Here is a 25,432-nt window from a genome sequence, read left to right as displayed (position 1 = left end):
TATATTTTTTAAAAAAGAAAAGCAATCTACTCAAATATTTCTCAAATATTCGAGGGAGATTCAAGAATTTTTTAGTATAATGAATATAAATCATAAATAATTAATAAGGGGATAAGAATAATTTTACAAAGAATATTAAATATCTAACGCTTTAATTTTACAGTACTGCTCTATATTCCAATTCTCAAGAAGACCAGTTAATAATTAAAATAGCATAACTTAGAGCATGGGCGTCACTTAGACCCATTCTCGGTCGGCCTCGGAAGGTTCTTCCGATGACCTTCCCCAATAGTTTATTTTTGTTTTGTTTTTCTTTTTCTAAAGGCAGCCACATTTCCAATAAGAAGGAAAAGGGGCAAAAAAAAAAAAAAGAATTGGCAAAAAGAGTTGTTGAACTTTCAATTCGATGTGTTCTCAAATATAACCAAAAACTAGACTTTGAATTCTATTGCATATTATTCGTATGTTTTTTTTTTAAGGACCGCAAACTCAAAATATCCCTTTTTTTTTTTACAGGTCAATTCCGAATATATCCAAGTATAGTATAGACCAACTAAATTTTAATCGATAACCATATATATATATATATATATATGCTTCCATGAGAATTCAGAGAAATTTTCTCTAGCAGTAAATTTGGACTTGAATCGAGAGAGATCACAATCTCTCATTTACTCAACTCAACTAAAAATAGAATGAATAGAATAGTCAGGACGAGGAGGGGAGAGGAATGGGATGATGATGGCTATTGATGAGCCTCAACCTCACCGTCTCTCCCTCTCCCCTCTTAGCCTTGCCTTGCCTTCTTTTTTTTTTTGGGTCAAAAAAACGCAAAATAATCATCAATTAAATAGATAAATGATTCCTAGTACGGTACAGCTAATAACAACTCAGCCAGCCACACACATGAAACAACGGTCACCAAAAATGCTTCTCATTTCATCTATTTTAATTTAAGTAAGTTAATTAATAATAATAAATTTAACAAGAAAAATGATTAGAAATTTTCTTTTCTTTTCGTTTCCTCCTTAAGAATAGTACACCTATGTATAATTACATACATATACCAAAAAAAGATCGGACTAAACATGGCAAAAAACTGAAAAAAGATGGACTAATTTTGTAGTGTCATTTTTAATATGTTTTTTTTTTCTTTTTATATAAAAAAGGAGGGGGGGAGGGCGGCCAGTGGGTAAGTTCTCCTCCACACAAAAATCAAAAGAACGCTCTCATCAGCCTCCGCCTCCCATCGGTCGTCTCCCAACCGGCGCAGAGAGCGGGCCCGGCCTCCTTTCGCAGCCACCCAATCGAATCGCTGTCCGAGGTCAGTTTAATTGCACAGAATAATATATAGATGTCATTGATAGATATCATCTCCCTCCCCGTCCACATTTCCCTCTCTCAGTCCCATTGGATCTTCGTATTATTCATTCATTCCTTCCTCTTCCCATTCACCCCCCACCCCTACAAGGTTTTTCTTTTTAGATCTGCCCCCTTTTATCTTTTGCATTCCCATTTTCCAGCAGTTGTTGTTGAATTTCAGATTTTGAGTGAGTAACAACAGGTGATTTATCTCTGCGATCTTTCTATTGTCTGAAAGCCCTTTTAGATCTGTTTTGATCTAAGCTGCTGATCTTCGGCTCTTTTCTTCCCCCAATTCATTTTGACTGCTAGATTTATATCTCTCTCAGTTTTTTTGGTTTGTTTTGTTTTGTTTTTCCTTTTCTTTTTTTTTTTTTTGAATTTCTGTACATTTTACATCCCTTTTGACTAAGGTGATCTCCCGAATGCTTTTTTCTTTCCTATTAGCGGGAAGCGAAAATGAAAAGCTGAGCCTTTTGCTGGCTGACTCGATGAAACAGTGATTTGTTCTCTCTCCCTCTCTTTTTTTTTCTTTTTTTTTTTTTGTGCGTTGACCATGATCTTGCTACGCAATTTAATGCCTTTGATACTGTATGTGCTAGTGCAAGGTATCACTGCTATTGTTGACAATCAAGGAACGAACTTTAGTTAATGTTTGTATTCCTATCTGGTTTTACGTGTGGATCACGCGGAATCATCATCTGTTGAACTTGTGATCTGATCACCTGAAGCTGCAAGCCCTTTTGACTTGCACACTCATCTGTTTTTTTTTTGCTTCATCTCTGGCCAATCAATACGAACTTCTTTATTACGTCCTATTTGATTGCAGCAATCATTTGTATTTGATAGTACTGCTTCGGATTGAAGAGAGAGATAGTTTTATGTTTGGTTTGGCCCTTAGTTGACTCTGATCCTCAGTTGCCATCGAGGCTTGATTCTATTTGCTTGTCATAGTCTTTGGCTTCGATCTGTATCATTTTGTGGCAAGGGGCACTGTATGCTTGAAATTCATTCATGTTCCTTCAAAAAGACTTTCCTCGCAGCACTTGTCGTCGGGTATTCTAAATATAAACAATCAACATACTTCATTGCAGGTAAAAGAGAAGGCGACGATGGTTGATCAAGTTCAACACCCAACTGTGATGCACAAGGTGGCTGGCCAGCTCCTTGTCCGCTCTAGCTTTTCTCAAGACATGCGCAGCTGCGATGGGGCTCTCCAGCGGCCCGCTCTCTACCAGAGACGTGCATATGGCAACTACACCAATGCCGCATTCCAGTATCCTGGATTGCCTACTTGCCGAGCTTCCACCGATTTATCTATGGTTGCTTCTTCAAATGCATCTCCAATGTTCGTTCATGCCCCAGCAGAGAAAGGGATTGCTAGCTTTGCTATTGATTTCTTAATGGGAGGAGTCTCAGCTGCTGTGTCCAAGACAGCTGCTGCCCCGATTGAGCGTGTGAAGCTTCTCATTCAGAATCAGGATGAAATGATTAAGGCTGGTAGGCTGTCTGAACCTTACAAGGGTATTGGTGATTGTTTTAAGAGGACAATGCAGGATGAGGGGATTGTGTCATTGTGGAGAGGGAACACTGCCAATGTCATCCGTTACTTCCCCACTCAGGTTTGTCACGTTTCTTGGAGCTTTGCAATTTTCCTTTTTGATGCTTTCGTGATTTTACTCAAGATCTTACTTTTCCATGGAACTTGTGCCAGGCCCTGAACTTTGCATTCAAGGATTACTTCAAGAGGCTCTTTAACTTCAAGAAGGACAGGGATGGCTACTGGAAATGGTTCGCCGGTAACTTGGCATCAGGAGGTGCGGCTGGTGCTTCATCCCTTCTCTTCGTGTATTCTCTGGATTATGCCCGTACACGTCTTGCCAATGATGCGAAGGCTGCAAAGAAGGGCGGAGGGAGGCAGTTCAATGGATTGGTTGACGTCTACAGGAAGACACTCAAGTCTGATGGAATTGCGGGGCTATACCGTGGTTTCAATATTTCCTGTGTTGGAATCATTGTGTACCGTGGTCTCTACTTTGGAATGTATGACTCTTTGAAGCCAGTGGTCTTGACTGGAAACTTGCAGGTCAGTGACTTTGCTTCTTTGTCAACTTGTCTACTGATTGAAATCAATTAGGTCTAGGGAATGGATAAACACTTGTGTGAAGGCCTTTATAAGTTAGATGGTTAGAGGATAGTGATTCATGATTGGTTGCAAAGGACTTAAGACTAGTTTTAACTTCTTGTCAGGAGTTAAACTGAAACATAATGATGAAAGTAGATTGGGAAAATGTTCAGTGGTTGCTGTAGTCTTATGCTTTTATATGACTAATAATCTAATGTTGGAAGTAGATGAACATAGGGATATCTGTTCTTGCTCCCCTTTCTGATTATATAGTACACATACTTGGCTTATATGATTTTTATTGTTATGAGTTCTAACATGAGCACTTTTGCTGGATATGCAGGATAGTTTCTTTGCTAGCTTTGCCCTCGGTTGGCTCATCACAAATGGTGCTGGGCTCGCATCCTATCCCATTGACACAGTTAGAAGAAGGATGATGATGACCTCCGGTGAAGCAGTCAAGTACAAGAGCTCAATGGATGCATTCTCGCAGATCCTGAAGAATGAGGGTGCCAAGTCTCTTTTCAAGGGTGCTGGTGCTAACATCCTCCGCGCCGTTGCTGGTGCTGGCGTGCTTGCTGGTTATGATAAGTTGCAGCTGATTGTCTTTGGCAAGAAGTATGGATCTGGCGGTGCCTAAATATCAGATCACTGATAATGATTCCTTTGTGCTCTTTAGCAGTTAGATGGCGATGAAAATCATTTGAGTTCTGAAAGTCTATTCCGGCGGAATTTTCTATGAAATAATTCAGATTTAGGAGTTGCTCCTGAACCAATTGCTATTATGGCTGTAATTTTGATCTTACAGACCACATTTTTTGCTTGGAGGTTTTTGAGGAGTTCCTCTACTGTATGAATTCAAATATATCTATTTATACAATTGGAGAAAATTGTGTCGATTATTTTTAAATTTTTCTCAATTGTCTTATATTATTTATACTTCAGCATAGAAAATAAAAGTTGTCTTCTTTCCGTTGTCTGATACCAGCCCTCGGCTTGTCTTTTATTTATTTTTCATTTTTCATTTTTTTTTGTTGTGGGGGGGGTCAAAAAAAAAAACGACCCTAGTATTTTTTTGAAGTTCTCTGTCCTTTGGGACATGCTGAATTAAAATTGTTACCCCGCTTATCACATTTCCAACGGCCTCTTTGGCGGTTTAGTACAGTGCAATAAGATCGTCGAATGGCATTTCCCATGTCATATACTTGCACTAGCTCATCACTGGCCTCGTTAAGAAGTTGATGAGAAATTTATCATTCAATTTTTCACTGAAGATGAACATTTTTCGGCCAAAAGATGAACATGATAGTTGATCATAGTATTTTGTTATTGGACGAAACAGTGCTTCAAAGAAAGATCCACAAGCAACTCTCAAATTCGCGGAACTTCACCACTTGCTGCAAACTGCTAGAAACCCTAGATTAACCCATGACATGAATAAACAAGAAGTAAACACAACAAAACACTCTTTAACAGCAGCAACATCGACTGATTTGGATGAAATGAGGAATGGCATTGCTCCGCGAATTACAACAACAAAGATCTAGTAGTATAGGAACATAATGTTGACTAAATTGATACATTTTTTTTTTCCCTGGTAAAGTAAAAAGCTTAATACGCATGCTTATGTCATTTCTTCTACTCGCATAGTAACTCACTCTGCCTTAAAGAATGGTCACTTGGGATGCTTTGAAAGAGGGAACAAAACCCTCTGAGGAGTATGCTGTTGCTGCGGCAATTCTGTTGCCTGCTCTTGAGACGGATTCGGATCACTTCTTTCATCCTCCTCTGTTTCTTCTACAGCCTGACTAGATTGCCCCTTGGGTATTGCAAGCTGATAGTTTGGGCTGATCAATGTGTCTTGTTCAGGCGGGAGGGGAATACCATGCTCTGAAATAGACTTTGGTAATGGAATCTTGTTCCTGTTCCTTGCCAGTTCCAGTAATACCTGATTTGGCACATGAGTCATGAAACATTATTCAAGTCCCACCTGAACAGCCATAACCTTGAAGTCTAACCACAGATGAAATGAACATATAGCACAAAAATGGTAAACACAAGCTCAGTAGGACATATATAAGCATGTAACCCCAGAGGCACAGAAAATAACATTTAACAAAGAGCCAGGTCAAGCTTCAGTAAAGACTCTTCTTCCGCCTCAGCGTAAATCCAAGAAGCGATAAGGGAACTCCGTTCTCAAGGTTATCAGAGAGTAGATTCCAACTAGACTTGCCATCCTTGAGTAGAAGGGAAAAACATACTACACCCTGCGGCAGACCCTTTAAGCAAAGTCCAGATTACTGCTCAAAACCTCAGCACTTCCTTGCCTTGGAATCAAAAGATATAGCAGATGAACCGATTTTGTAGGATGTCGAAACGAAGAAGAAGACACCATACATGTTATGCTCCACCCTCAACTCAACTTCAACAAATGGCATGGCTGAACATGCTCACGATCAATCAAGAGTAGAAGAATGTAGATGCAGCAAAATTTATGCAAAAGGGTTACCTCTCTGGGAGGAGGCTGGGAGAAGCTGAAATTAACTTTTGACTGGATGGCGAGTTTAACATCATCACAATCAATGACACCCTTGCCAGCATGCTCTGAGTAGACCTGTGCGTCTGTTAGTACATCAACAACATAACGGTACCATAGCTCTAAGAATTGGTGTATGACACGGGGCTCATATTCCTCAACTCCCATAGACTTTAGAAGGGATTTCACGATTCTAGCATCCCTTGGCAAGTCCTCATCTTTGTCTGCCATATCCTTTTAGCAATCACACCACCTGTGAAATAGAAAAGAAGAAAGAAAGAAAGAATAAATAAATAAAAAAAAACATCGCTCACTTTAGCTCAGCTAGTGAGCTGAGTACGGAGTGACAGAGCTTACCCTAGCCATGCCATGCCATGCCATGCCATGCCATGCCATGCTGAGGTGCGAAAGTGTAGAAGCAAAGACATAAAAGTGGACTGGGGAAGCAAAGGGATTGAAAAGAAAGTAGAAGATGGATGGGTTTAGCCGGGCATGAAAACGACTTCAAAAGCTCAGCCGACGAGACACAGAATGCAATTGGAACTAAACTATAAGTAGCTATATTATATTTTTATCACTATGTATCGATCAGTGAAGACCCTTATTTATCTTCTTTTTTCTGCCTCTTCTTCTTCTTCTTCTTCTTCTGGTAAACAGAAGCCAGCCTTTCACAAGACGAACGCCCCAAACTCAACTCAACTCAACTGATTTCGATTCTGAGAACTTTTCACACATAAATAGCAGTACAGTACAGTACAGTACAGTACAGAGAGAATGATGAATGACCTGCTGTGCTGCACCTCCATGAAGAATTATAGGGAGCGAGGAAGTTGAGCAGATGAAGAGGGTAGTCTTCGGCTAAAACTTGTAGATCGAGGCTGAATTGCATAAGACTGGATGGGTGGGTTTGATTGATTGGAAACCCTAGTTGGCGTAAAGGGAGCGGAGCCTAAATCGCCATAGCTAAGCACGAATCAACGGAAAAGGAAAAGGAGAGGAGAGGAGGGTTCAGCTCGGTCAGTAGTCGGTACTGTACGCTCTCTCTTCTCCCTACCTACATTAGACCAGAGACTTTCAGACCGAGAGAAAATAAACGACGCTATCAGGGGATGGATTAGTGATTTCAAAAGTTCACTCGCACGTGATTTGAAGAATCTTAATCTCGAGTTTAAAGAACATATGCTAGGGTGCACTCCTTAACTTGGACCTGGATCATTTTCGATTTTTGTGAACTATACTAGGCCTCTTATGGTACTACGCTACGCTGACGTTGAAGGGTGTCTGGGGGAGGGTGGGGGAAGAAAAGAAAGAAAGAAAGAAAGAAGAAGCCGCCTGTTTGGGTAGAATTTTCTCCACCGTCCAATGAGGCGCCTCCTAATGCAGCTAATCATGGCACGCCACGTCCACAATTGGCCGGTCAGCTGGTCTTGCTCAGTAAAAAAAAATTAAAATTAAGCAGGCGTCCCATTTTTTCACAAATATAAATCTTTTAATTAAAAAAAGAAAACGCTCATCGCCTTTTTCAATGCGCTCTCGTAAGTCGTAACAGATTTTTCATGGGCAACTATCTTTTGGCCCCCCCTACCTTTGTTATTGTTTCGGTTTTTGTACCTCGAATCTGTCTTATTCCAAAATAAGGAACCATTTGCCTAGTTTTAGTTACTAGGAGATTTAGAGTGTGTACGGTTAACATGAATAGGAATTCAATTACATATCTATTACGTATGTAATCTCGATTACGTCATTTGTTTTATTCGTAATAGGAATCCGTATTACGGATGGGGATTCTCATCCCTAACAATGAGTACTCATTCTTTACTTTCCCATCTGTAATGACCATTACTCGTGTGTAATAAAAATTTATATTACAATTATACCCACCTCTATTCACTTTATTTTTAAACAATTGCCACTTTGCTCGCACTTGAGCTGCCACACACCTCTGCTGCCTCACCCCATCAACGCCCTTCCGTCGCTGTCATCGTCATCGGAGTTCCACCAATGATGAAAACACGATACCTCTCGATCGCTCTCCAGTCGATTGGCCTCACCGAGCGAGATCTGGCTTGGGGGGTCTCATAAAGGTCTAGTAGTTCCAGACCCTGCGGCTGGGTTCGCCAACCTGGAGCGAACCCAACCATGGGGCTGAGAGCCGTGGTGGCTGAAGCCCCTGGTTCGTCGGAGAGGAACGTCTTCTTCCTCTTTTTTTTTAAGTTAATTTTTTAAAATAAATATTTATTTTTTAATAAACAAAATTTAATATTTGTTGATTTTTTCTTCTTTATAGGAGGGGTAGTTTTGTACTTTTATTCTAAATCTCTCTATCAAATTTCGCAAACCAAATTTAAGAATTATAATTCTTATCTCCTCTATTACATTTAACTAAATAAGTAAGTTCACATGTAATTTCAATTCCATTACATATTAATTCATATTACATATCTATTACATTCATGACTTATTAGATTATAATGAAACAAAAGTAGCATTAATGCGATTTTTGGGCAGAATCGCTGGCAACACTCAAAGTCTTAAAACTAAGAATCAACATTCAAATCCAGCTTATAATTTGAGCACCTCGAAAAGTCTAATAATAATAATGTGCAAAATGCAATTAGTATATCACATTTTGTCAATCAAAATTAGAATATTATGGTGTACATTGACTATGCCAAATCTATTTTTCTTTTTCCAATAAGAGTTGATAACATTCACGCATTACAAAAAATTATTACAAATGCAAAGTCGTCCACCTTAAATCCAAGAACAGAGGCTTAAACAAGACGGTCAACAACATAATTACAACTAACAAATTAGCTTCCTAAATCCATAGTACTTGTTGAGAGTTTATGATCTCAAAAGAAAATACAATGAGAGACATAACTTTCAGCATAAAATAAGAATTCAAAAGAATATTCTGAAAGATGCTAGGAGCTAAGCTTCTTTGCTTTTAAATGCACCGGTAAGCCTCATTTTCTAAAGTTGATATACATAGACACACCTTCAGAGAATACACTAGTGGATCTAATCTTAGAAAATTAGTCAATTATATACTCTTATTAAAAATTACTCCTAAGTAGTTCTCCAATGTCTTTATAAGAAATATATACTATATGCTCCTATATATCGACCAAATTCACATTCTACAGCAATTACATGAATGTCCCAACATTTGATTTTGCTCACGGACAACTCGTCCCACACACTACACGACCAAATGATGAAGGAAGCCCTACATATCGGTATGGCTCAACAACCAAATAACTTTGCTCTCGAGTACAATAGAACCCACAGGCTTTAGGCAATTTGATGTACTTTGAGGTGCAAAATGTCTCGGACTTTTGAAGAAGTTGTCAAATAGGATCGTTGGGTCCAAATTTTAGATCAACATAAAACATGTTGTTTAAGAATATCACCGACTAGCATATTCTTTTGAATAATAAGTCTTTCTCTAGGACAATAAGTGAAAGAAAGGTCCATCGGTAGCCAAGATTCATAAAAAAAATTATGTATTGCCCAAATTATTATTATTATTATTATTTAGTTAGGTGTTAAAGGGCGATGTTAAATTAAATCTCGTGCGGAAAAGTGGTTATTATGAGCTGGAGTCGAAGTCGAGGGACCAAAATTGATAAAATACAAAAGTGAGGTGGAAAGTGTCGCAGGTCTAAATTGCAGGGGGGAAGGTATAATTAATATTTACTTCTATTTTATTCAATAATATATATTGGCGTTCTCTCCACACAAATCGCAGTCGCCTCCGCCTCCTTTGCTTGCTAAGCATCCCCTCGGTCTTCTCCCCCGCTTCCTCTCTCCGAACAAGCTAAGAGAGCGGGCCCGAAGTCCATTCGCAGCCACCAGTCGCCGTTGAGGTGATTCTCCTGTCCTTTGGATAGATCTGGTTTCTTTTTTATCATCTCTTCGCATTTCGCCCTCCCCTTGAATTCCTAGATCTGTCTGCTTCTTCATTCTCTGCTGCTGTCAAAGTTTGAACTTCCGTGTAAGCTCGTTGTTATCATCTGAGATTTGGCTTCCTTTAAGCCGAGATCTGAGTATAAGCTTTAGTTGATTGCTGTCCGCGGCATGTCCTGCCTCGTCAGCTGAGATCTGGGCCTGTATGTGTTAGTCAACTTACGAATCTATCAGCTGTTCGCGTTTATACGTCCTGTTGTTGCTTATTCTTGACGCTGTGCCTTACTATTGGTAGATCTGCGCTTTTCACGTCCCCCATAACCTCACCTCGTAGAATATAGTATATATTATACCAGAAATGTAATGATATGATATATATCAAAGCGACTGGATAATCTCTTTAGCTTTACGTGTCATACGTTTACATGCTGTACGCATCATCGGGTCTCATTGATAATGTGGCAGCACAAGGATCAGATTTGAACCTCCTGCGGCGGTGCAATTTCTGTCTTCGAGATTCATTGTTAACCTTTGCATCTTGGCTTTCTTCTAGCGTCTTAAGTTCTCACTATCGGCCTTTCTGTTTTGCTTTGTCATTTGCTTCATCATGGAGAGCGTTGCATAAGTGCTTTTACAACTTTTAGCCAATGCTTATTATTCTTGTTAATCTTGGAGAATTTCTTCCAAATTGCTCGTCCTTTTACTGTAACGTTGTCCATCTTATTTGTTAGTCATGGGGCACACAGTGTATCTGTTCACATGTTTGAATTTACAAGGTTATGTCCCGACCTCTCATTTCTTCGTTATCTTGTATTTTGTTATATACGGAATTGTGAACTGCGCATTCTGGCAATTTGTGATCGAAGATGAGTGTATACACGAATATTGATACTAGAGCCTTTTGGTTTTGGTTATGATCGACTCCTCGGACCACTGATGTTGACTGTGTCAAAATGACGTCTGGAATTTCTTGTATACTCCTGGTTGTAGTATTTGTCCTGACCAAGGCAAAACATCCCTTAATTGCAGGTACAAGGAAACTTGAAGATGGTTGATCAACACCCAACTGTCATGCACAAGGTGGCTGGCCAGCTCCTTGCCCGTTCTAGTCTTTCTCAAGACATGCGTGGCTGTGATGGGGCTTTCCAGAGGCCCGCTCTGTACCAGAGACGTGCATATGGGAACTACACCAATGCTGCATTCCAGTATCCTGCACTGCCTGCTTGCAGAGCTTCCGTGGATCTATCTATGGTTGCTTCAAGTGCATCCCCAATGTTTGTTCATGCCCCAGCAGAGAAAGGATTTGCTAGCTTTGCTATTGATTTCTTGATGGGAGGAGTCTCAGCTGCAGTGTCGAAGACAGCTGCTGCCCCGATTGAGCGTGTGAAGCTTCTTATCCAGAATCAGGATGAAATGATTAAGACTGGCAGGCTTTCTGAGCCTTACAAGGGTATTGGTGATTGTTTCAAGAGGACGATTAAGGATGAGGGGTTTGGGTCATTGTGGAGAGGAAATACTGCCAACGTCATCCGTTACTTCCCAACTCAGGTTTGTTATGTTTGTTGATCTTTGCAATTTTAGTTTTGATTGATAAATTTCTTGATTTGACTTTACACCCTAATTTTTATCTGGAACTCGTGCCAGGCCCTGAACTTTGCATTCAAAGATTATTTCAAGAGGCTCTTCAACTTCAAGAAGGACAGGGATGGCTACTGGAAATGGTTTGCTGGTAACTTGGCATCAGGAGGCGCAGCTGGCGCTTCATCCCTACTCTTCGTGTATTCTCTGGATTATGCCCGTACACGTCTTGCCAATGATGCTAAGGCCGCGAAGAAGGGTGGAGAGAGGCAATTCAATGGATTGGTTGATGTCTACAGGAAGACGCTCAAGTCTGATGGTATTGCTGGGCTATACCGTGGTTTCAACATTTCCTGTGTTGGAATCATTGTGTACCGTGGTCTCTACTTTGGAATGTATGACTCTTTGAAGCCTGTGGTCTTGACTGGAAACTTACAGGTCGGTGATTTTACTTATTTCTGAGATTTTTTACTGATGAAAATGAATTAGTTCTAAGGAGGCCTGAGAGACGTATTGATAAATTTAGCTCGAAGATAATGATCCTTGACAGATCTCAAAAGGTGATCTGCTGATTGTTGGGGGTAAGGGAACATAATGAGGAAATAGACTGTAGAAAGAGTTCATTGGTTGCTACGGTTATGCTTTTGCATGTCTAGAGTAGATGATAGATGTTGGTAAGTAGATAAACAAGTGTTGCTGTATTGTTGCTGAGATTTTTTCACTGCAGTACTCTTTGCTCTGCTGAATTGCTGTTTTATTCTCATAAATTCTAACATGCTGTATCTTGTGGGATATGCAGGATAGTTTCTTTGCTAGCTTTGCCCTCGGTTGGCTTATCACAAATGGTGCTGGGCTCGCATCCTATCCTATTGACACAGTTCGTAGAAGAATGATGATGACCTCGGGTGAAGCAGTAAAGTACAAGAGCTCACTGGATGCATTCTCGCAGATCCTGAAGAATGAGGGCCCAAAGTCTCTCTTCAAGGGTGCTGGTGCCAACATCCTTCGTGCCGTTGCCGGTGCTGGTGTCCTTGCCGGTTACGACAAGTTGCAGCTGATCGTCTTCGGCAAGAAGTACGGATCTGGCGGTGCCTAAGTGAGGCCCCATATCTTTCTCTGTGCTTTTTTTTTTAGCATTCACTAGATGGCGATGAAAATCTAAATTTATGAGAGATTTTATCCGGTCAAAATTCTCATTGAAATAATCCACGCACATTAGAGGAGAGTTTCTCCTGAACAAGTTGTATGCGCTTTGGCTGGAATTTTGATTGATCATACAGACTGCGATTTTTCTTTTCAGTGCTGCAGCGGTTAAATTGCTGCCTGGGATTTGAAATTCTTAATTGAAATGTTTGGAGAGAGTTTTCTTCCTTCCTTGGACTTCTCATCCCTTTAATCTCCGCCGTTGCAGTATGTTGCTGTATGTTCGCATTCTGCTCGTTCAATGTTTCGACTGTTTAGCGTTGTTAGTAGTTTCAACTTTAGGCTGATTTGATCCGTGATTTTGTTTCTTGGTTTGGTCTTCCCCTCGCCTCGGTGTCAAAGAGGAAGACTAAGAGTTCTTTAAGATAAGTGGACGGCTTGATTACCATTGCAGGTTAGATTTGTATGGACCGCCTTCAGTGAGAGCACGTTCATAATGGTTCTAAATGCGGAAACAGCGTCATGAACTCAGCATGGTCCGTGATTCGCTCAATGTTGACACTGGTTCTAAATGCGGAAACAAGGTCATGAACTCATCATGGCCCGTGATTTGCTCAACGTTGATTGTGCGTGGGAATGGATCCGCAGAATTACCGATGTTGAGGTGTAGACCTCCATTTTCACTTCACCTTTCTTAGGGGGAATTACGATCCGATCTCCCGTACCTGGTGGCCCTGGCCCTGTCCCTGTCCCTGTCCCTTTCGTGTTTGCCCCTCCTTTGTGGGCCAGTTTTCTTCTCTCTCTCTCTCTCTCTTTTGGTAACATTCCGTACCATTCCTTGTATCTGTTCTTTTGATTTTGACCAGCCTCTCTGTTTTTTTTTTTTGGGTGGGGGGATGGTGGGGTTGTATTTCCACATCATCCCTTCCCTTCCTCCCTCGATTTCGATGATCTTAATACATACATACAAAGAAAAGAGAGAACGAATGGTAATTGGGGTAAAGGAGAGAACAATTCCTTGCTTGTAAAGGAGGTATTCCTTTCCTTTCCTTTCCTCTGCTTTGCTTTCCTTTCCTCTGCTTTGCTTTCCTTTCCTCTTCAGGTTGGGCCATCGTTGCCCAAGCATCAATGAACCAACCCATTGACAATTGCTCGAGCGAATTTCAATTTTGTAAAGGCCATCTTATCTTTTCTTTGATTTTCAACTCAATAGGTTAGGCCATCTTATATCTAGCTGAATCGTAAACCCATTGCGAGTAAGTACCAAGGGTTGCAAGGTTTTTCACTAGACCCACCTTTTTTCTTCTTTTTTTTTTTTGGCCACTAGACCACCTTTCATCGTAGGCGGGCAGGCAGTATCATCAATTAATGAATTTCTTAGTACAAATGAAATTAGTCAAGTCATTCCTTCGTGAGGTGAGGAGGGTCACCCTTGGGAGCATAATTGAATTTACTTTCGCTTTTAATTTGGTTTGGAATAATGAAGAAAACTTATGATTGGACAAAAAAGATTTTTAAGGAATTGCGGGATAGAGGATGGGATATGATGGAAAAAAATATAATCAATTAGTATTACTCATTAATCGTGAATGAATAATTACCAATAAAATTATATATAAGTTAGAGACTCTAAGAGTATTGTGGACAACGTTACCACTTAAATATAATGCGCTACTCGATCAAGGGTTAAGCAATGCTCACCAACTATTAGCTCCGGCGGATTCGGAGCCGGAGCGGGAGCCCAAAGGCCAAAAGAATGCCGGCGAAGGAAGGGATTAGATTTAGAGGGTAGGAATTGTAGGGGCAAATTCGGTTAAATAAATATAAATAATAAGATAAAAATGGACAAATGGAAACGTGTTCCCGAGCCCCAAACAACAAAAATAAATAAATAAATAAATAAAAAGGCAAATAGCATGGCAGCCACACTACACTCAACAGCTTCATCGTTTCTAGAGAGAGAGAGAGAGAGAGAGAGAGAGAACCGCCGCCCCCCCCCCCCCCCAAAAACTGAGCGAGCGAGCGAGACTGTGGAAGAAGAGGAAAGTAAAGCCAAAGAATCGGAGAAGCTATCCCTCTCTCCTTTCATACAAAAAGAGGGAAAGGGCGTCGCATTGTCAGTTGCATTTGCATTGAAGAAGCATAGCATAGCATAGCAGCAGCAGCATTGCCTTTCGCTTTCAGGAGCTCTCATTCTCAACCGATGCGACTGAGCTCCGATTCCAATCTCTGGGCCTGAGCTCTCTTACCAACAACTCCCCACCCCCCTCTTCCTCATTTCCTATCAAATGTATGCCTTCTTCTTCCTTTACTCTCTCTACCCGCTACCTCAGCGAGCTCCCTCTCTTTCCTCCTTTCTTTGCTGATTTATTCATAGCTAATTCCTCTTTTTCTTTCCTTTTTTTTTTTTAGGAATTTTTTTTTTCATGAATGAATCCCCTTGATTATCTGCTTTCCTTCGACATCTTGAAGTTATAGAGCTGCCCCTGCCTGCTGATTCTGCTAGATTGCTGCCGGAGAAATCTGACGCCGAACAGTTCCGCCGGATCAGGTAGGTAGCCGTAGCACCGAGCCTGGACCTCTTTCTTGTTCTTCCCCTAGATATATTGCATTGTTGAAATCAGGGAAAAAAAAATTCGAGAGCCCTATTGCCTTTCTATCTCTGCTTCAAAAATTCATTTAAGGTGGTCTAAACTAAAACAGCACAACAGCAGGAGGATCTGTTCGCCCCCTTCTTCCTTTTTTTTTTCTTTTCTTTTTTTCCTATTATTATTATTATTACTACTACTACTGCCACTGCTGCTGCTGCTACTGCTACTACTACTAGTTCTACTGGGATGTTCTGATTGATTTATTGATCGATCTCTTCTCTTCTGCGCATGTAATTGGAGACCCAATTTTGCTACTGGGCTCTCATTTTTTTGTGCTTACTTTTTTACGTATTGGCAAGTGGTTGAGCAGCAGCATTTATACAGTACAATTTCACTGTCTTCCCCTTCAGGTTTGGTTTGGGGTAACTTCTGTATGTATGCCTTTATGAGATCAGAAAACTGCAGCCAGAGTCTGCAAATGCTACCTTAGAAACAGTAAGCACTCTTATTTTTTGGGCTGATTGGTTCCCATGGCACTCTTATATTTTCTACACATCTCCTGAGGTTCTCGTCTTTCTTTTGCCAGGACTCACTGAACCACCCCACTTGTCTGAACATGTAAGAGCAAATGAATCTTGTGTATACATAATATATATCATCAAAAGAGATGCAGGAACAGTCACCTTCCTTCTACGAAAGAAATTGCTTAAATTGCGTATGGTGAATAAATATTGTATTTAATTTATGTGTTGTCTCTGGCATGGTGAACTAGATTGGCCTTCTGAAAATGAGTGGGAATGGGCAAATGGAGGCACATTACGTAAACAACGGATTTCCATACTCCAACACGGAAAGCTTCATGGACTTCTTTGAAGGTCTGGCACATTTTCCTGCAAACGTTGCTAATTTTGGACCAATGCATGATCAGGTTAGCTTATTGCTACTATGAAATCCTCTGCTTGTCCCTCTATCCATACATTTTATGCTTTAAAACATGCATTTACACATTTTGCAGCACCGTTCGTCTATTCTTTCACTAGTATTCTAGTAAGCCCTGATCCTTCTTCTTGATGACAGGAAATAAAATTTTTTAGCAATGCTATTCATCAGGGCTCTAATGTTCCTGCAGAAAAAAAAGGCAAAATGTAGAGAAAAAATGTTTCGTGTGTGCCATCAAAGAAACCGGGGACCTCACATGTTAGTTACTTCTAGAATTAGTTGTTGTTTGGGGTCCCTGCCTGGCAAGTTGTATGGTAACTGCATGGCTGCAGCGTGCTAGCATATCCAGTAGAATTTTTGGCTATGTTTCCATGTCTCAATTAAGATATGATCTAATACTTTTTCTTTGTTGTACCTCTGATTAGGAAAGCGCATACTGGTGCATGAATATGAATTTGTACAAGTTTGGGACATCTAGCTATGGGGGTACCACCTTTTACCCACCCTATGGGGTAAGTGATAATATTCCAAGAGTGGATGTCAGCAGGAGAACCTGGGAATACCCTTCAACCATTAGCATAGAAGCACCCACAGCGATAGATGCTCAGGCCGTGGACAATGCATTGATGGGTGTAAATACAATCGCCGAAGAATGTCAGTGCTTTTTCTACCGTGCATTGCATTTTCTGACAGTTAATGGAATGATAGCTTAATTGTTGTATGCCAGAACAAACAAGTGTCGCTTACTAGAAAAGAAAAGCAGTAAAAGAGAAATCTTTCATGATGATGCAATCATAGATGAAGCTTTTAGGTTGTGCTAATTATTCTCCAGCTTTTCCTCTTCCCTCAATTGCAGGTAGTCCCAATCGTCACAATGCCAATGCGTTAGAGGAATGTCTGCCGCCTCCTGAAGCATCAGTAAGCATTTGCGCTTTACTGTGTTAAAATTTGAGTGTGGCTCATTGATTTATTAGGAGCATATCTTGACACAAGTAACCCTCTGATTATTAGTTGTCATGGGTTCATGTGAGAAGCATATCCTGAGCTGCCTGGGCCATCCCAAATATACTAGCGTTGGGATCTAACCGCCTGATGTCATGCTAATGTTTGGAATATTTAGACTTCTACACTAGTTTTTTTTTTGGGTCTTTACAATAGCAGAGTTTAGTAACTTATACAGACTAATTTTTTTAGCGTCATCATTTGGTCCTGATGTGGCCATGTCTGTTTTTGCAGGTTGTCTGGCAAGACAATGTTGATCTGGATAATATGACCTACGAGGTTCGTGCTAGATTATGTGTTAACTGGAAAAAAGTGGTACCTGTATCTTCGTGAAAGCGATAACACATCTGTAGAAGAAAGATTGGCTGCCAAAAAATTGATCGATACCCGTTCAGCCTGAACCTTTTTTGTGGTCTTGCATTTGACCTGCTAGATTTTTCACAGTTTTTGTTTTATCTGTTTCTCAGGAAATACTTGATCTGGGTGAAGCAGTTGGCACTCAAAGTCGAGGCCTAAGTGAAGAGCTTATTAATCTCCTTCCAACCTCTAAATATAAGTTTGCGGACTTCTTTGCTAGAAAGAAGTTTGGGGAGAGGTAATATTCTTTGCCAAAGACAATGTGCCCTTCTCCTTGACATTTCAGATCATGAGCTTACGAACTGGCCATCCATTTTCCCATATAAAGCAGAAGATGACTTCTCTTCAGATTCAATGGATTTACTTAGAGTGGATGTACTTAGACACAAGATGGCTTCTCTTAAGATTTAATAGGCTGTGCTGTTGCTTTACAATTACGATTGCAGTGAGTTTATTTATTTATTTTTCCTTTTCTCAAAGAGTGGATGTACTTAGAGTTTTATGATTGCTTCAACTATGTGCAAATTAAGAAATGCTGGTAAATTTATCTTAAGGGTTCCTTGAAGTCCTTCATGAGAGCACATATCCTTCTAACTTGCTTGTGCATGAGAGTTACAAAAACTGCATGCTTAGGTAGATGTTGTGAGAATTATCGACCATGCTGTATTGTTTACAGCTGGTCCATTGTTTTCATTCCTAGGCTTTAGATGCCCGCACTGCAATTCTCCTTGCTCATGTTGTCGTCATAAATAAGTATGAAAAGATTGACTTGACTTATGCAATAGAGCTCTGTTATATTCACAGATAAAAATTTTGATATTTTTTTCTACTCAGGTGCGTGATATGCCAGACGAGATACAAGATAGGGGACCGTCAGATGAAGTTGCCATGTAAACATGCATACCACAGCGAATGCATTAAGAAATGGCTAAGCATCAATAAGGTCAGTTCATCCCTGTCCTGCCGAATCCTCACTCCTAACATACTTTCTGTGTTTCCAACCATTTCTGACAAGTACTGAGCATCAAACTGACTTCCGTTTCATCTACTAGATATGCCCAGTATGCAATACCGAAGTATTTGGTGAAGAATTGAAGCATGGGCAAGGGAAGTGCTGAAAGCAGTGGAAGAAGTTCCGATTACTGTCTTTTTTTCTTTTTTTGTTGGAGTCTAAATTGCAATCTGTCAACGGCCCCCCTTTTCAATTGGTTTACCCTTTCCTTAATTAGTCTTACAGTTCTTAATTAGGATTAGGAAAGGAAAAGGAACTTTATAGTGATTTCTTTTCACCTGCCTGCCATAGCCTATAGGTTTTCTAATTTATAGAGTGGATCTTGTAGTGTAGGTTTTTCCCTTTGGGTTCTTTGTGTAATATCTACTCTCCCACCAACTTACTTTTCGCATCTTATTGCACGACGAGCTTGTCGGTTTCTGTTGGAGATGAGATGAGAAGCTGTTGCTAGTTTCCTCTTACCTTTTTCTTTGATATACAAAGAGAGTTCTGTGCATGTTTGGTAAGCAAGCATAAGCTATAGAGTGTGGGATTGAGTCATCAACCATACCATACAAAAGCAGTTCCATAAATAAGAAAAGAGCGAATGCGTATGCAATATGGGGTCCTGTTCAGTATGAACATATTTTTACCCGGTTGTTTTTTTTCCCCCCTCATTCATTCATTCATTCTTTCTTTCTTTCTTTCTTCCTTTCGAAAGTTACTAAACATACAATAACAGTGAGCTTAGTTCGCTAAATCCAGTTCAACTCATGAATGTGAATAAACTTGCGACGTGCTGCTATTACTACTTTTTCTACTACTAGTAAGACAAAAAGGACGATACGGGTTGTGACATGAAACTATATTAGATTGATGAGGAGGATCAAAGGGATAAATGGTTAAGCTCCTTAAGCTACGTTTCCGAAGGAGTTTATGACATGAAATAATTGTGTATTTTGGTCCCATATTATTAGATATAATAATTAAAGAAGATGACAGCATTATTATTAAAATTAGAATTAGAATTAGAATTAAATAAAATAAATGTGATCGGATCCGATCCATTGCAAATCCAGAGTGATGCTCCAACAGTCCAGTCCAGTTCGGTCCGCAAGGCAACCCAACGGTCACATAATTAATTAATTAATTAATTAATTAAAGAAACCCAGACACGCTTCTCCCACTCCCTATCCGTCTCCCAACGTTCACTCCCACACTCTTTCAGCTCTCTCTCTTTCTAACGGTCACATCTCTCTCTCTCTCTCTCTCTCTCTCTCTCTATCTGTTTTCCCCGGCAAAGGTAAACAACAGTCTGATCTGACCTGATGAACAAATTCAATTCATTCATTCGTTCTTGGTCTTTCTTTCTTTCTTCGAGCACTCTCTCTCTCTCTATCTCTCCGGCTACATTAAGCTGACCTCTTACCGGGTGTTCTTCGACATCTTCTTCCTCCACTGATCTCAGTTGAAAGAGCGGTATGGAACCGGCAAAGATCGACTGGAAGAACGTACAGTGGGTGTTCGTCGAGGACGAATTGTACGAGCACATCAATGCCCCCAAGTGGTTCGATTTCTCTGCCCCCCAAGAAGACGATCCTGCCGACACCGACGTCGCCTGGTTCTGTCGCCCCGGTAGAAATTTTTGCCTGCATTCCCTTCCGTCGTTTTCTTTATACATACACACATTCATACACGACTACAGACATGTCTTGAGCTGCTTTGATCTTGAAAGTCGGGAGCTTTTATTTATTTTTGTCTTTGTCGTTTGCCTGTGGCGCCCTCCTGGCCCTTCTGCAGACTGCAATCATCCCACCACAGCTGAAGATTTCCTCAACTCAACTCCCAAGTCTTCTTCTAACAAGGTTCCTTCTTCTGACTTCTCCTCTTTCTTTCCTTCTTTCCATCTCTCTGTTCCGAATCTTCTGATTGCTTATCGCATTTACCCATCCTATAATGGGAATGGGAAGGAATTCCTGTATAGTTGCCGCTTGCCATGCATTTTCTTCCTCACCCTGTTTGGTAGGTAGGTGACGTGAGAAGAACGATCTAATTCCCCTCTCCGGGCAAAATCTTTATCTAGCCCACCCACATAAAAACTTTCTTGATTTGTCCGACGATTTTCACCAAGTTTCATTCTTTCCTCTTAACAGGGAAAAAAAAAAAAAGAAAAAAGAAAAACTTTTCTATATATCATATCATCTGATCTGCCAATTGCCGCCATCTTTGTTTCGGATTCTGACATCTTTCTCTGTTTTATACAACAGAAATCAGCCAATGCCTATAAGACCCTTCTGCTGGGTGATAGGAATCAGAGGTATTATATTATCATCTGTCTTTCTCCTTTCATCTTTACTGTCAAGTCTTTCAATGTTTTCTTGCAAACGGGGTTAGCCAAATATAATGTTGTTTTTGGTGTTATTTCTTTCAGAGATTTGAGTACCAGGAGAAGGGGGCTCGCACATTCTCCAACACAATCAAGCAACTGTGTCCACAGATCTGAAGACAGTGAAAATCAAAACCCAAATCTCTCCACCCCTGTAAATCAGCACATCAGGTCCTTAAAGGCAGCTATTAAATCGAGCAGCGAAAAGAAGAAACCTTTTGATGAGCCGCCACGGGCCAATGAGGCACCCAGGTTGAAGAGCACGCTCTCAGCAAGGAACCTATTCGCAGGGCGCAACATCCTCAATCATATTACCGAGTTTGTCGGTGAGCTGAAGAAATTGGCTTTGAGAGCCAGGGAAAGAGAAGAGAACGTGGAGAAGCTAAACGTTGAGAATGATAGAGCTGATTTGGAGGAGGGCACTGCTGAGCTGCTCCTGGAAGGGATGACAGGTGAGGAGAAGGAGAAGGAAAAGGAGAGGAAGCCATTGCTTGAAGTAGGTAAGGGAAGATCTGATGGATCAGAACTGAGCATTTCCAAGGAGAAGCAAAGGTCTGTGGTAATCTCTGTCTCCTTTCCTCCGCAGATGTTACTTCCGGGCTATACTTACTGATTTTCTTTTGGCTCTGGCTTGCAGAAGAGTTGTCGAAGCTGAAAATATTCCAATCTCTCTAGACATGGAGAATGTGAGGCCCAAAGGCGAGAATATTCTCTCGCAAATACGAACTTCTCCTCCCACTCCTCAATGCTTCTCTTCTACTAGCAGAACCACCAAAAAGACTCTTCCTAAAGAAACCAGATCACGGCTCATGGTAACTTACCAGTCACAATTTTGTTTCTCCTGCCACGCGTCTCTTTATTTCAGGACTATGGTTGTTCATTGCACTACAAGATGTATTCCAAAAATGAAAGAAGGCTAATCTCAAATCGTCGCCTGTTTAACTCTGTTGTTGCCTGGAACATAGAGGACAAATATTTCAATTTACTTTTCTTCAAATCTACTTGATAGATTTAGTGCGAGTAACTTTAATCAATCATAAACCTCATGGTACGTGGTGGTCTGATACTGCACAAATGCTGCACTATTTTCAATGGGCTTGGAATCTGTTGATATTCTTTTAGCATTTTTTACCTGATGAAATTCTTTTACTTCGTGCATTTTACCTGACAATGTAGCTAAATCTCTGATATGCGTCTGAATAGGAGAGGCAAATACTTAAAGAAGTGAAGCAAACCTCAGAAGAAGCAGCGGATAAAGGGCGTTCCTCTAATTTCGGTGGAAAAGAAGCAAAGGTGCTGGATTTGTTTTGGATATTGAAGCCTTGCACTCCCTCCAGCTGAAACAGTTATCACTGTCCTTGCAAGAATAGAAATGTTGAATAACCTAGAAACTGGAAGTGCTTCATACAGAGGATGAAGAGAAGCTATTAACTTACAGAATTCTCAACTATTGTCATTCTTTCATTCATTTGTAGAACCCCACCATCCTGGATTACTTGTTCCTTGATCCTTTGCTGTTGATAGAGATATTCTTAGAATCTGTTTTAGGGTTGTACACAGGCTACGGCATTTGATAGATAATAAAGTCCCGATATTTCTTATGATCCAAAGCATGAACCTTATATTGAGCAATCTATCTTATGGGACTAGCAAAGCCCCACAAAAATGTTTATTGAGCTGCGTCCATCTTTCATAGTCTCTTATCCCACCGAAGAGCATATGGGAAGCGTCAGGTGGGGTTTGATAAACTTTGAACTTTGAAAGTGGAAATGGCTATTAAAATAAAAAATAACTGAAGCAAGATAGTAACAAAGAAAAATAAGCGGAAGAAGGTCCTATGTTTATGGGGAAAAGTCCGGCAGAACCACTAGAAATCAGCCTTTTCCCAGATTAGAACCTCATTGATGAGCTTGTCCAGGTTAATTGAAGAAGAACCATTTGGGCCAGTTGCTTCATCCGCAAGTTTCTTCCATTCCTTGGCCCTTTTCTTTATGTCCTTGCCCTTCTCTCCTTCCATCAGCTCCTTCACAAGCCTCTCCACTTCTTCTCTCTTGACACTGCTATCTATCTCCAATCCAATTTCCCATCGGTCGCAAATGTAAGTGCAATTTGTCCGCTGGTCCCCGAAGGATGGCCAGCAGAGCATTGGGACTCCTGCTGTCATGGCCTCGAGCACGGAATTCCACCCACAGTGTGTTAAGAACACACCAATAGACGAATGATTCAGGACTTCTTCTTGTGGGCACCAACTGGAAAGCATTCCCCTATCTCGTGTTTCTTCAAAAAACTCAGGGGGTAAAGCTACTTCCTTCTCCCCTTGGATTAGGCCGTGCCTAATTACCCACAGGAACGGATGCTTGCTGTTTGCCAGCCCCATTGCAAACTCGATCAGTTGCTGTTGTGTCAAGATAGCTAGGCACCCATAATTAACATAAATCACAGAGTCAGGTTTCTGGGAGTCGAGCCATTGGATACACTCTGCATTTTCCTTCAGTAGATTGCTCTGTATATGCTTCAGTTGATCATATTCCGGTACCTTACTGAGAAGCAGATGGAGAGGACCGACTCCATAAACTGGGGGAAAGGTGGAGGAGACAGTTGTCAGAATATCGGACTCAAGAGGATTAAAAGTGTGATAGATGACCGCCGAAGCTTTGTCTGACCTCTCAGCTGTTTCCATCGTGAAGTTAAAGATAGGATCATGGGGATCGGTTGTTCTGAGATAGGTCGGGAGGTCCATGAGTCTGATGTTTCCCATTCCTGGGATCCAGTTGATTACCGTGTCCAAGTACCCGTTCGTCAAGTAGCTGATATCTGCATTACCGGAAGAGCTTGTGATGGATGGGATTGCCATAACTTAAGTAAGAGAATATGGACAAACTAATATATATGTAGGATAAAACTGGAAACTAATCCTGCCTCTAGAAGGACCTCTTAATGGTGTTAGACCTTTCTCCCTTAGCGTTCGATAATGTCTGTATCCCATGTGGGAGCAGGCAGAGATGGGTATGAAGTGAACAATTGGGACTTTGAACTTCTCAGCTGCAGAATCAGTAGCGAACGACATGAAATCATCAGAGATAATGCAGGAGACTGGAGGAATGCTGCTCGAGGTTGCACTTTGACAATTAAGATTACTGACAAGGTCACAAAATGGAGCAGACATGTAATTCTTGGTGGCTTCACACAAGAGAATGACATCCTGAGTTGAATCCTCGTCAGAGGGAGGGAGGCCATCTGGGATTGCACGGAACTGGAAGTCTGGCAAGCTGTCCAGGGGTCGTGGGCCCTGGGATTTGAGCAAGCGTCGGTGGTTGAACTCGTTATTAACGAAGGTTATGTGGAAGCCTCTGAAGTGGAGAAGCTTTGCTAGCTTCAGCATAGCACTAATATGGCTTTGATATGGAGCGGGAACACAGACGGCATGACCTTTCTTGGCTGAAGTCTCAGAAGAAGTCATTTTTCTCTGTCTCACTCTCTACCCTTTGTGCAGAAATGCAGAGAGAGCTTCAGCAATCGGGCAGGCCACACAAACAAAGAAGTGATATATTTGAGTAATGGCCAGAAAGAAACTATGCAAAGTCGAGACCAAGATCATGTGATTAATAAGATTTTCCATGTGCCTCTCTCTCTCTCTCTCTCTCTCTCTCTCTATCTCTTTCCTCGTCGAATAATGGACGTTTGTCCACATTAGTCAGTCCTTGCATGTTAATGGAAGTATTGGACTGAAGTATCTCCAAAAAAATAAATAGATATTTGATATCCGGTGGGGTGGGAATGGGAGAGAGACAAAATCCCTTTTGAGAAAGAATACCAGCCGACCATTTGTTATTTTATAGCTCTGCCGGCCATTCGAGGGTGAGTCTTGTCGTTAGAAGAACCGAAATATGGTTTGGTTTGGTTTGGTTTGGTTTGGCGAAATAATATAAAAGCTCTTCTTCCTTCAGTATTCAATCGAATACCGTGGAAAGGAATCTGCAGAGAATTGCGTCCAGTAGTCTGCTTGCTTATCAAATTTAAACAAACCAAGAGCCTACTATTGTATTCAATTCTTTTGCTCTTTGTGAAGTCAGTCAGTCTTATATATATTCTTTGGTTTTGGTGCTTGGTGATGATCTGATTATCTTTGGCTCTCTGTTCTGTGGTCCTGCAGCTGCAAGCTCAAATTGCTAGCCGGCCAGTAACCCTGTCTGTCGTTTCCACTCCATTTCATTTCATTTCATCTTACTTTAATTTTTTGGGTATGAAAAGATAGAAATAAATGTCTGATATTTATGTATCTGAGTTTCCGATGCAGGATGCGCCATTATATTCATACAAGGATGCAAGAACAGAATTGACTAGTAATAAATAAGAAAGAAAAGAAATGGACCCGGGATGGTTGGATGGATAAAATCTGAAGAGTAAAAACAGAACAGAAACTAAATTGATTTATTAATCGTTTCAGAATCTCATTGACTGACCGGATTGGTAGAAGAAGTACCGCCACGATCCCCCCCCCCCCCCCCCC

The 25,432-nt window shown here is 40.8% G+C and overlaps 6 protein-coding genes across 11 annotated transcripts; 4 read left to right on the top strand and 2 right to left on the bottom strand.

Annotated features, from left to right (window-relative positions):
• Positions 1–1,164: 1,164 nt before the first annotated feature.
• LOC116210023 (ADP,ATP carrier protein 1, mitochondrial-like) lies at positions 1,165–4,397 on the top strand. Of its 3 annotated transcripts, none has more exons than XM_031543822.1 (4): positions 1,165–1,324; positions 2,457–2,984; positions 3,077–3,448; positions 3,831–4,397. In XM_031543822.1, the coding sequence occupies exons 2-4, from the start codon at positions 2,475–2,477 to the stop codon at positions 4,125–4,127; spliced, it is 1,179 nt and encodes a 392-aa protein (XP_031399682.1). In that variant the 5' UTR covers positions 1,165–1,324; positions 2,457–2,474; the 3' UTR covers positions 4,128–4,397. The 3 variants fall into 3 exon arrangements, with proteins under 3 accessions (XP_031399682.1, XP_031399674.1, XP_031399689.1); XM_031543814.1 differs by lacking the exon at positions 1,165–1,324 and adding an exon at positions 1,331–1,471; XM_031543829.1 differs by lacking the exon at positions 1,165–1,324 and adding an exon at positions 1,423–1,564.
• Positions 4,398–4,904: 507 nt separating this feature from the next.
• On the bottom strand, positions 4,905–7,158 carry LOC116210043 (transcription initiation factor TFIID subunit 9-like). Of its 2 annotated transcripts, none has more exons than XM_031543840.1 (3): positions 6,810–7,158; positions 5,997–6,276; positions 4,905–5,435 (listed from the first exon to the last, which is right to left on the bottom strand). In XM_031543840.1, exons 2-3 carry the CDS (start codon positions 6,252–6,254, stop codon positions 5,163–5,165), a joined length of 531 nt encoding a protein of 176 aa, XP_031399700.1. In that variant the 5' UTR covers positions 6,255–6,276; positions 6,810–7,158; the 3' UTR covers positions 4,905–5,162. The 2 variants fall into 2 exon arrangements, with proteins under 2 accessions (XP_031399700.1, XP_031399707.1); XM_031543847.1 differs by lacking the exon at positions 6,810–7,158 and adding an exon at positions 6,381–6,751.
• A 2,582-nt stretch (positions 7,159–9,740) lies between these two features.
• LOC116208718 (ADP,ATP carrier protein 1, mitochondrial) lies at positions 9,741–12,883 on the top strand. The gene is made up of 4 exons (XM_031542270.1): positions 9,741–9,895; positions 10,965–11,483; positions 11,580–11,951; positions 12,313–12,883. Exons 2-4 carry the CDS (start codon positions 10,983–10,985, stop codon positions 12,607–12,609), a joined length of 1,170 nt encoding a protein of 389 aa, XP_031398130.1. The 5' UTR covers positions 9,741–9,895; positions 10,965–10,982; the 3' UTR covers positions 12,610–12,883.
• A 1,743-nt stretch (positions 12,884–14,626) lies between these two features.
• LOC116208727 (E3 ubiquitin-protein ligase BIG BROTHER) lies at positions 14,627–18,989 on the top strand. Its single transcript, XM_031542281.1, has 11 exons — positions 14,627–14,946; positions 15,069–15,207; positions 15,658–15,742; positions 15,834–15,865; positions 16,020–16,175; positions 16,612–16,840; positions 17,043–17,104; positions 17,423–17,467; positions 17,656–17,783; positions 18,380–18,488; positions 18,598–18,989. Exons 5-11 carry the CDS (start codon positions 16,035–16,037, stop codon positions 18,661–18,663), a joined length of 780 nt encoding a protein of 259 aa, XP_031398141.1. The 5' UTR covers positions 14,627–14,946; positions 15,069–15,207; positions 15,658–15,742; positions 15,834–15,865; positions 16,020–16,034; the 3' UTR covers positions 18,664–18,989.
• Positions 18,990–19,759: 770 nt separating this feature from the next.
• On the top strand, positions 19,760–22,523 carry LOC116192793. The gene is made up of 7 exons (XM_031521441.1): positions 19,760–19,839; positions 20,005–20,171; positions 20,337–20,401; positions 20,804–20,853; positions 20,968–21,474; positions 21,560–21,734; positions 22,126–22,523. Exons 2-7 carry the CDS (start codon positions 20,018–20,020, stop codon positions 22,261–22,263), a joined length of 1,089 nt encoding a protein of 362 aa, XP_031377301.1. The 5' UTR covers positions 19,760–19,839; positions 20,005–20,017; the 3' UTR covers positions 22,264–22,523.
• A 23-nt stretch (positions 22,524–22,546) lies between these two features.
• Positions 22,547–24,584, bottom strand: LOC116192792 (7-deoxyloganetin glucosyltransferase-like). 3 transcript variants are annotated; one of them, XM_031521438.1, is made up of 2 exons: positions 23,842–24,584; positions 22,547–23,736 (listed from the first exon to the last, which is right to left on the bottom strand). In XM_031521438.1, exons 1-2 carry the CDS (start codon positions 24,380–24,382, stop codon positions 22,790–22,792), a joined length of 1,488 nt encoding a protein of 495 aa, XP_031377298.1. In that variant the 5' UTR covers positions 24,383–24,584; the 3' UTR covers positions 22,547–22,789. The 3 variants fall into 3 exon arrangements, with proteins under 3 accessions (XP_031377298.1, XP_031377300.1, XP_031377299.1); XM_031521440.1 differs by having other exon boundaries at positions 23,872–24,584; XM_031521439.1 differs by having other exon boundaries at positions 23,854–24,583.
• Between the last annotated feature and the right edge of the window lie 848 nt (positions 24,585–25,432).

Source organism: Punica granatum, chromosome 1, assembly GCF_007655135.1.
Source record: "Punica granatum isolate Tunisia-2019 chromosome 1, ASM765513v2, whole genome shotgun sequence".
Classification (NCBI taxonomy): Eukaryota; Viridiplantae; Streptophyta; class Magnoliopsida; order Myrtales; family Lythraceae; genus Punica; species Punica granatum.
This window is presented reverse-complemented; position numbering and strand designations above follow the sequence as displayed.

Bases quoted from the DNA above. Each gene is read 5' to 3' on its own strand.
- LOC116210023 (XM_031543814.1), top strand. From the start codon at position 1,355: ATGTCATTGATAGATATCATCTCCCTCCCCGTCCACATTTCCCTCTCT. The intron at 1,472-2,456 runs GTTTTTCTTTTT...ACTTCATTGCAG, and splicing joins TCACCCCCCACCCCTACAAG to GTAAAAGAGAAGGCGACGAT. The intron at 3,449-3,830 runs GTCAGTGACTTT...CTGGATATGCAG, and splicing joins TCTTGACTGGAAACTTGCAG to GATAGTTTCTTTGCTAGCTT.
- LOC116210043 (XM_031543840.1), bottom strand. From the start codon at position 6,254: ATGGCAGACAAAGATGAGGACTTGCCAAGGGATGCTAGAATCGTGAAA. The intron at 5,436-5,996 runs GTAACCCTTTTG...GTGCCAAATCAG, and splicing joins CCCAGCCTCCTCCCAGAGAG to GTATTACTGGAACTGGCAAG.
- LOC116208718 (XM_031542270.1), top strand. From the start codon at position 10,983: ATGGTTGATCAACACCCAACTGTCATGCACAAGGTGGCTGGCCAGCTC. The intron at 11,484-11,579 runs GTTTGTTATGTT...AACTCGTGCCAG, and splicing joins TCCGTTACTTCCCAACTCAG to GCCCTGAACTTTGCATTCAA. The intron at 11,952-12,312 runs GTCGGTGATTTT...TGGGATATGCAG, and splicing joins TCTTGACTGGAAACTTACAG to GATAGTTTCTTTGCTAGCTT.
- LOC116208727 (XM_031542281.1), top strand. From the start codon at position 16,035: ATGAGTGGGAATGGGCAAATGGAGGCACATTACGTAAACAACGGATTT. The intron at 16,176-16,611 runs GTTAGCTTATTG...ACCTCTGATTAG, and splicing joins TTGGACCAATGCATGATCAG to GAAAGCGCATACTGGTGCAT. The intron at 16,841-17,042 runs GTCAGTGCTTTT...CCTCAATTGCAG, and splicing joins AAATACAATCGCCGAAGAAT to GTAGTCCCAATCGTCACAAT.
- LOC116192793 (XM_031521441.1), top strand. From the start codon at position 20,018: ATGGAACCGGCAAAGATCGACTGGAAGAACGTACAGTGGGTGTTCGTC. The intron at 21,475-21,559 runs GTCTGTGGTAAT...TCTGGCTTGCAG, and splicing joins ATTTCCAAGGAGAAGCAAAG to AAGAGTTGTCGAAGCTGAAA. The intron at 21,735-22,125 runs GTAACTTACCAG...GCGTCTGAATAG, and splicing joins AAACCAGATCACGGCTCATG to GAGAGGCAAATACTTAAAGA.
- LOC116192792 (XM_031521438.1), bottom strand. From the start codon at position 24,382: ATGACTTCTTCTGAGACTTCAGCCAAGAAAGGTCATGCCGTCTGTGTT. The intron at 23,737-23,841 runs GCAGGATTAGTT...CCGGTAATGCAG, and splicing joins ATTAAGAGGTCCTTCTAGAG to ATATCAGCTACTTGACGAAC.